Raw genomic sequence first — 9,522 nt, 5'->3', positions numbered from 1 at the left:
ATATGCAGCTCCTCAGAAAGAATATTTCATTGATTATGTTTCCACTGTCCAAATGTTCTCTACGTGATTTGCTAGAAGAAACTCCTTCAATCATGTAAACATCAGTGGGCGCAGTCTCACTAGTATGTGTGGTAGTTTCAAATCCTTTTACAGGAAGGCTGGTTCACAGCTACAGAAAAGCTGCAGGAGTTCTAACAGGTGGCAAACTGTGGATTCTGCAGAGAAGTTTCCTTCTGTTGCTACTTAACAGCGTAGCCAAAGTATTTGCCGAGGTAGCCCAGTCAATCCTTTATTTTCTTTAGAACCTCTCAGAATATTTCTGGAAGGGTGACATTGCGAAGTAGCCACTGCTGAGAGCGGCTGCCATTGCAGTCTCTGATGCTGGGTACCTGGCTGTCTTCTTCGGTGGCTTTGTCCAGGCACTGATTACTGTTCACATGCAGCAGAGTTAATTTCTGGAAGACAAAAAGAAATGAGTTGTACAAAATCACCAGGCAGAATAAAGAGGTTTTAATATCTCTTACAATTCTTTCATAAGTAAACAGGAGCTAGACAAGACCTCCCTTGCTTACTAACCCCAGAACCCATTGCTAAAGAAAACTCAAATATGTCGCTCTATGTTATTAGATAAACACATTACGTTTCAAGAACAAGAAAACAGTCTGAACTTACAAAACAATGTTCTTTGTCAAGCAATATCCACCATTATTTAAATAAGACTGTACTACTCTTCTCTGAAGAAAGATTGAGGGAACTGGGCTTGTTTAGCACGGAGAAGAGAAGGCCATGGGAAGACCTCATTGTGACCTTCCGGTATTTGAAAGGAGTGTATGAACAAGAGGGGGTACAACTTTACAAGGGTGGATAGTGACAGGACAAGGGGGAATGGTTTTAAACTGAAACGGGGGAGATTTAGGTTAGCTATTAGGAGGAAGTTTTTCACCCAGAAGGTGGTAACACACTGGAATAGGTTGCCCAAGGAGGCTGTGGATGCCCCATCCCTGGAGGCATTCAAGGCCAGGCTGGATGCGGCTCTGGGCAGCCTGGTCTGGTGGTTGGTGACCCTGCATATGGCAGGGGGATTGAAACTAGATGATCACTGTGGTCCTTTTCAACACAGGCCATTCTATGATTCTATGATTCCGTGAGTTTTCAAGTACTTAGAAGCTCAACTCTGATAAGACGTACAGTCTTGATTATTAGTTATAACAATAGTTTTCATGAGATCATAACAAACACATTGAATTCTTTTTTCTCAGTCAGGGACACATAACTGACCTTATATTATACCCTTCTCAAAAACATTCACATCTACAAACGTACATATATGTACAAAATGCAAACACATGCTGAAAAATGCTAGTGATCTGGATACTATCTTCTACTTCAGAACTTGGTTACTTCATTTCAAAATAAATTAAAGATAATAATCTGATTTGATATTATCTATAATTAGGCACTTAGGCAACAATAAAAAAAACAAATAAACAAGAAAAGAAATAAAAACAACCAGCACTTACCCTTTCATAAATTACTGATTATTACATAAACACATTACTGCATACTATTACTCAATGTATTTACTTCAGTCAGGTAGACTAACAATGTGAAACAAAGAATGAATGACTCCCAAAATTTGAACTTAAGCATTTCAATCAACATTTGTACTCAATCACAGTATTGTCTTCGGAGCTTGTACAGCACATCAATGACCACTGCACAAGCGCACAATGATTTCTAGTTCTGTCAGTTTAACTTATGAATTTTAAAATGAGTTTGCACAGTATGGAAGAGGTGATTAAAATAAAGCTGCCTGAAGCATCTCTTAAACACACTAAATGTAAATGTAAAATCTCTCTTATAATTTTGGATGCTGATTTTTTAATTACAACAGCATTTCCTTTTAACCTTGTGAGACCCAAGAAACCAGGTGCCAGAATTGATGACAGGAAATAATTTCCGCTATCTATGTGATCAGCAATAGATAATATTAAGGCAACCTCACCTTCAAAGAATATTGCACTAACAGTTTTTCTTCAGAGGGTCTGGAAGCACATTGAAAACTTTTTTTTTTTTTTTTTTTTTTTTTTTTTTTTTTTTTTTTTTTTTTAAGACCTCCTCCAAACCTCATTAGGTAATTAATCAATGCAAATACCACTTGATGAATTAATGGCAAGGGGAACATAATCCTCCTAACTTTGTTTCCTGTTCTGACTGTCAAATAGCAGCCCCACAAAGGAGTCTGTTGATGTGTAAGGCTCACATAAAAACAGAAGTTGGCTAATTTTAACATCACAAGTTATTAGAAGACTTACCACTGGATCATATTCCCAAAGCTGATTTCCTTTTAGATGGTGGCACTTGAGCATTGTTACTGGGCCATTAAGTTTGGAGACATCTAAACACAAATCATCAGTTCGAATTTCTTTGTTGGCTGTATATGAGAAAACCTAGGCAGAAAAATAATGACAAAAACTGAAAAAAAAACCAAAACAAACCCAACACAACTAAAGAATTCCTGGATAAGGGACAGCAAAGGGGTGGTGGTGGTAGAAGGCAGCAGAGGAGGCAAGTGTGAGTGAGGGGAACATCTGTGCGTTGCTTCATTAATATTCACTGACCATTACTTTTCTTCATCATACACATAAATAATTTTACTTTTAGGGGACAAATACAAACAATACATAAGTTCTCCATATGACATTTCCAAATTGCAGGCTGTTTTCCACACAGGAACAGCACAGTCCCCAAGTCAGTCAATCTTCATATACTGGAAAAGACCTGATCAAAAATTACTAATGAAACAAATAAAAAAAAAAAAAAAAAAACCAAAAAAAAAAACAAGTGGAAGAAAGTTTCAGAAGTGACACTCAAGCACACTGAAAATGTCAGCTCAGGTGGAAGAAAATAATTTTGTTTTTGTTTAACTATCAATGACAATCAACAAGTCTAATCAGGAGATGGTTTGTGAGAACCTACAGGAGGGGAAGTGTGGCTTACAGCAGTCTCTTCCCCTTGTTTCATTTTTTACTTTATCTAAATCATGCTACAATCAGTCTTCAAATAAATAACAAGTAAGGAATCATAAACACATCTTCTCATGCATTCCCTCTTAAGGGCAGCATCTTCAAGGTTTCACAAAATGTTCAGCTTACGTAAAATTTAATGATTGTTAGTAAAAAATTATCCTGATGAGTAGAATTTAAAACAATTCATTGCTATCATTTAAAAAGTCACCTGATTTCCACCCATTCCATGGCAGTTAAAGATTCCAACTTTCTCATTTTCTTTTCTTGCCATATTATCCAGACATTGATTTGTTTCCACGTTTCTTATCTGGGAGTGAGAAAGAGCACATCACAAAAGGCTGTTATTTTTAAGAAAGAACTAGGCCTGTATCAAACCACACTGACACCAGTTCTCTCTGCTATATACCTACAGGTTATCTGCAAGAATTGTAAAGTATATGAGTGGTACTACAGTGAGAGAATGCTAACCATGACTCAGACTCCCAGGCAAATGATCAAGCTGCTTTGTTACAGAGTCACACTTCTTTCCCTTCTATTGGGATCTTCCCATCTTGAGACTCCTTTTTCTCAGAGGCTCAGCTACAATGCAATGGACTCAATTCCACCTCCAGCCCAAAACTACCGAAAGTTTCAAAGCACTCTTCTAGGCACAGTGAGCTTAATTTCATTTGAAGTCACAGGGGACGTGGTTCAATTTCTTCAGTTCTTGAGATACAGGATTAAGACTGTATTACTATATAGTAAATACAATGAATAGCAGTCTGCTGATAGCAGCATAAACACTCCTCTCTTTCATGAAATACGTTTTTCTTGAACAAATACAGTACAAAATTACTCTACAAAAGGTACAATACTTGACTCAATATGGCTTGTAGAGGAAACTATGTGCCTGTTTATTTAGGACAAATTCATCTATGCTACCTCTACTGTCATGTGAATTAAAGAAAAACAGAGAAATGCCCAGCAAAGCTTAAGAACTATTAGGATTTGTTGGTCACTGAAGAGGATTCTGAGGGTAAAGCTCAGAGTACTTATTTATTTATTCATTTAGCAAAGTCTTTGTTTGACTCGCTCTAGTTTTTTAAGCAAAACACTGCTCTACATGAAGAACTTTATAGAGTTCACCCTAACTATGTGTTTCTGAATGAATATCTCTATCGGCCTTCTCTGTGAAATTTAGTATGGTAATAAGAAAGTGAAAACATTTCAATTAACATAGCACATAAAGTTTGGCTTTCTACTTCATTGAGGTGACAGATGCATCACTTTTCAGGTGATGGTGATATACATGCAAGTTAATTGAGCTTTGCTGGAGGTTAATGTGTCTGCTTTCTCAGTTCAGAATAGAAGAAAACTTACTGTGCAACTTACTTTATAATAAATTGTAGACAAGTATACCAGATAAAAATCTTACCTCCCCCAAAGAAAAATAATGGCGTGGAATTTGGGAATCAGGATAAACATTCTCCAGGTACCAGGAGAAAGGCTTGCACTGAAGCTTGCGTCTCAATCCAAGTCGTGATGATATGTCCCCATAGTCAACCTTAGTAACACCTGGAGGTTAAAAAAAAAAAAAAAAAGGTTGCATTTAATGGTTACTAGTGAATTGTACATAACTTCATCTGATACAAAAGTGATTGGTACAACACATTGTTTGTGTGAAAAACATTCTAAGAAATCATCTTCACATTAAAAAAACATCTTTCTTTAAATATAGCATTATGTTGCTTATACTTATTGCAGAAGACAAGTTAATCACTACTTGTGAATTCTTTTTCCCTGTAATTATACAGAAGGTGGAATCACTAACTCTGTACTATGCATGACTATTTTTTACCCATGGTTTGTGGAAGAATTTGAATGCTACAGCTTACTAAGTTATCAGAGAAAAGAGGCTGAAACGTATAGTTACTAATACCATTCTAACCCCATTATCAATTGAGGTGCATATCTATGTAGTGTAACATAGCAATTTCCTTCTGCAAAGCAAGGAGAATTGCGTTTTAATTTAATTCTGTAAACCAGGTACCACCTGCTGGGTTCGTCATCATTCATCTAACCACATACAGAAATAGAAAGCAGCCTTCGTATAGAGAACTAAGCCCTTAATAATTCAGTATTCGTTCAATAAAAAAGCAGCAGTTACAGAATTGTGTTCACCATTAGGCCTGCTATTAATTCTGCAGCATTTTGTCTGTCTTTATTCTCTTTTGTCCCTCATTTATCAAAGTGCTCCACTCTTCTTGTATCTACCCATCCCTTTGTAGAAGCTTTAATTCCTTCTGAAAATTAAGTTGCTCAAATCCCATCTGAAAATGGGATGAGAAAGGTCTGCACAGCCAGTAAGTACTTTTTTACTACACCAGAATTAAGCACTGTTGTTATTAACATCTTAATAATATTAATTAAGGTTAGAATAATTTATAGCTACTTCACATTCTATTTGTATTTTCCACACTACGCTACAAACACACGGGCCAAAAAGATATATTACCTAATACATTACAAAAAAAATACCCTCGTACAGACCACAAATATGGCTCAATTGACCACTGTGCCTAAAGAACTCCTCCATATATTTGTCAGGAATATCTCTGCACTTAGAGGACTGTAAGTGACCACAAGAATTGCCTGACCTTTTGAAACGAAGTTTGCACTGTTTTGCAGTTGATACACCATGTTATTAAATCAACCTGCCAGCAGATGGTGTATTTCTACTCAATTAAGACAGATACCTGCATAATTTCAGCTGCTGATAAACATCAGTGAAAACACTTCTAATTTCAGTATTCTAGAAATAGGAAAATGCTAAGTCAGAATCACTGAATTGAAAACTTAAGAGAAAACCCTTCTGACTTTTGAGAAAGCGTTCTGGAGAACTACACTAATAAGGGGAAAAATGAGTGAAATCTTGCTTTTTAATAAAACAGTGAATAATATGGATGAAAGCTAAGCAAAAGCACATCAAAAAAGAAGCAAAGAATCACAGCATAAGAAATCCCAGAAAACTACCCTCCCTGAACCAACATGAAGATATCCTGCACAGCAAAATGAGAACTATCTCAAGACACTGTGAAATAAGAAAAGAAAAGCTGCAGATCCTCATCCTTCACTAATGAAAAGTGAAGTGGATGGATGACATAGCCATCATGCTACTCTTGAAAGAACATGACAAAATTCAAAACTTACTCATCTACCGAATTTGCTATAACGACCTTAAAAAAAAAAAAATGGGCTCTGTCACTTTAAAAATGGCACAAGGACTGAAGTCACAACCATAAAGAATTTAAAAGTGACATCTAATTGTTTACGAATGTATTATTTCTTGAAGTAATTTTAAATGTCACTACATAAAAGAAATGTGCCAGCTGATTTTTGCTCCGTCACACTGAAATGAAAGGTGTGGGTTATAACCATTATAACCATTTTTAATGTGACAGAACTACAAACAAACAAACAAACCAGCCAATAAAGTACTCTGAAGTCACACAAAGTCACCTACTGTCACACTGACCTGAGCACTGGATAGCTGAAGAAGTACAGTTTGCTTCATGGGTGGTCTTTAACAAGGCCAAATTGTTTTGCTTTCCAAGTGAGATATCAATCTCTTAGCTGCTTTCACTTCTTGTCTCTATTATTATTATTCTCATCTAGCTGGAGTCTCCCTATTTACACTATACAGCACAACAACTAAGGGGTAACTGTTATTTGGGGGAAGAAATAGAAGCAAACAAGAAAAACTGCAAAATACAAATTGTATAGAAAAATTAAAGGTGTTTCTGCACCACTATTTTCTGCACGCACAGGTAAGAACTTCAATATGCAGTGGAGTCTTACATATGCCTTCCAGTGTTTTTGTACTTGTTTTTAAAGGCTCAGCTAAAATATATACATATATTAAAACCACAAAACCAGAATGAGGTCAAATCTTCCTCCCAGCTAACTCTTACGCCAGACTGTACAGGTAGGTATATAATGAGGAAGACAATCATGTTCATCACTTGTTTTTTGAAATACTTTGGCTTTGCTCATGAGAACAGTGTTAACAGTACTTACTACTGTCCATACTTGACCAGAGCTTTTGTTTTGCTCCCCCAGAAACACAAAAACAAACCAAAACACCATAAGCTTTATTTTATTATATTTCAAGTCTGGATCTTCCTGGTGGTTCTTATTATTACTCAGCTTATTCTGTTTCTTCTTATTACTCAGCTTGCCGTTAGCTGTGACAAACACATGCTTTTTCACAAATGCACTTAAAAGGCATACACAGAGATAAATAGTGATAGGGTGAACACATATCAAATAATTCAAAACCACCAACTTAGTACAAATCTCAGATTTAGCTCAGCACTTGCTGGGTGCTATCACTATTCTTGAAAAAAATTCACAGAATCACCAAGGTTGGAAAAGACCTCCAAGATCATCCAGTCCAACCATCCACACACCATCAGTATCTCCCACTAAACCATGCCCCTCAGTACAACATCTAACCATTTCTTGAACACAACGGTTAGATGCTGTACTAAAGGACATGGTATACAGTTTCGTACACGATACCATGCTACTCCGATCAGTAATACGTAACAGTCTTTCCTGTTCTATCAGATCTCTTGGGTATGCTTACACTTGGAAAAAAAAAAAAAAGTTATCAATTTGACAAATCTAGACTTCTCATCCAAGCAAGCATTTCTGTAATTTGGTTACTATACTAATCATGAGAAGAAGCTACTCAATGCTATCACTATTTCCTGAAAAAAATGCTTTACTCTTTTTGAGAGAAAATCCCTAGACTTCCCAATAGACAAGGAAGGGAAGGAAGGGTCTTAGAAAACCATTTCAAAACTACTAACTCCTCCACTATCCTTACAATATATGAATACTAATCGCCTACCACTTTCATATACGTATAACAATGTCTAGCAGTAGAATACTCCATCTGAAGGTTAATTATCCTTTTGCTAACTCATTAATAATTAAAGCTTTTCAGTGGTCATGTTGCAATAGTTCTGCCATCCTCAAAACTTCAAGAAAACGGAAGATTTGCTTGCCAAGTTTAATGTGGCAATATACTCATGCTAAACTGCTTTGAAAGATGAGAAGCGTGATGTTTTCATCATGATTATAAACCACTCCATCATTTTCAAAAGCACAGTAAGAAAGCTTCTTTCAAAACCAGGCTTCTGTGTGGAAAAATAAATAAAAAAACCCTCACAGAACTTGTTTTTCTTCAGTATTATAAAACTCAATAAGCAGTAATCATTTTAAACCAATTCACACAGTCACATATTTGCATCTCCAGTTAATGGCAGTAAGAAATACTGGCTGTAAACTGGAACATACAGGACCACTCTGTTCATACTTTAAACATAGGTTTAGCTACATTGCAAAGACCAACCACCATCGACTCAGTCTCCCCATCAGCCATAAACAGAAATCTTATCCCAGACTTTACCATGTTTTGCTAAAGACAAGCATACATAGTGATGATAAACCAGGATGACTGATCCAGTTCTCAGGATAACAACCATGTCTGTCAGAGAGCTCCTGTTTACATAATTCTATAGCATTACTGATTGCTCTGGTATAATCAAAGACACCTTCTGAGTAAAACTTTTGGTCAACAAGAAGGTTAATTTCCATTCACACTAGGAGGCTCTCCCTGAGCTCGTTAGAGCTGCTTGCTGGGATACCTTCAGTGTACAAATGGGGGCATAAGAGATCATTGAATGATAGCCTTTTATACTGAGACCAAGAGGCTGCAGGTCCAAGATGGAACTCTGACTCATGTAGTTTTAGGCTGTGTGATTTTCTTGTGTAATCTATGTTTCACCTTTAGAAGAAAGATATTAACAAACACCGTAACTGCCAGTTTACAATTAATTAGTAGCTACAAGAAGGTAGCTGTGGTAAGCCAACCTAACAGTATGGAGCTGCTGCTGCAAAAAGGGCATTTTCCTTGCTCAGCTTCAGACTGCTGCTGCACTTCCTGTGCTTACACAGGTGCTAATTTAACCAGCAGAAAGCCTACAGAGTAAAAGGTCCCAAGGAGTTCAGTAAGTAAAACCAGCTGCCATACACAAACAATCAACAAGCAAAGGGAATAAGGCACCATCCTTGCAGCAAACTGTTGGACTGACACTGCCATCTCAGAAAGCCTCACCCTTGGACAATTCCTTCACAGTATTCTGGACTAGAGACAATGAAAAAAAAAAAAAAAGATCAAGTCTAGGAATCAGAGAGAAGTGGCAAAATCCACTGCACAGGCTGACAGGATGCAGGCTATTCACCTGCATATGCAGGATTCCAACAGGAAATGGTCTGTGAAACAGCACCCTGCTGCAACACACAGCTGTAAGAAAAGCTGTAGGCTAATGCAGAACAACTGCAACAGTTAGTGCCATTAATGCTGCAGAGGATAGCTGCTGTGTGCGAAGAGACAGGTTGGATTTTGGCTGAGCAGCACCTGCTGCAACACTGTCCTGCTCAGCTT

The 9,522-nt window shown here is 37.1% G+C and overlaps 1 protein-coding gene across 1 annotated transcript in view; it reads right to left on the bottom strand.

Annotated features, from left to right (window-relative positions):
* Nucleotides 1-308: 308 nt before the first annotated feature.
* Nucleotides 309-9,522, bottom strand: part of GALNT1 (polypeptide N-acetylgalactosaminyltransferase 1) — a gene marked incomplete at both ends in the record, with an annotated part of 38,987 nt that continues 29,773 nt past the window's right edge. Inside the window, 4 exons of the mRNA XM_079533485.1 lie at nt 309-455; nt 2,316-2,450; nt 3,238-3,336; nt 4,444-4,583. Coding sequence (XP_079389611.1) covers nt 309-455; nt 2,316-2,450; nt 3,238-3,336; nt 4,444-4,583 — 521 coding nt within the window. The remainder of the gene's footprint in view (nt 456-2,315; nt 2,451-3,237; nt 3,337-4,443; nt 4,584-9,522) is intronic.

The sequence above is a fragment of the Tetrao urogallus genome (assembly GCF_951394365.1).
Source record: "Tetrao urogallus genome assembly, chromosome: 3".
NCBI lineage: Eukaryota > Metazoa > Chordata > Aves > Galliformes > Phasianidae > Tetrao > Tetrao urogallus.
Note: the sequence above shows the minus strand (reverse complement) of the source record. Positions and strands in the feature narration are given on the sequence as shown.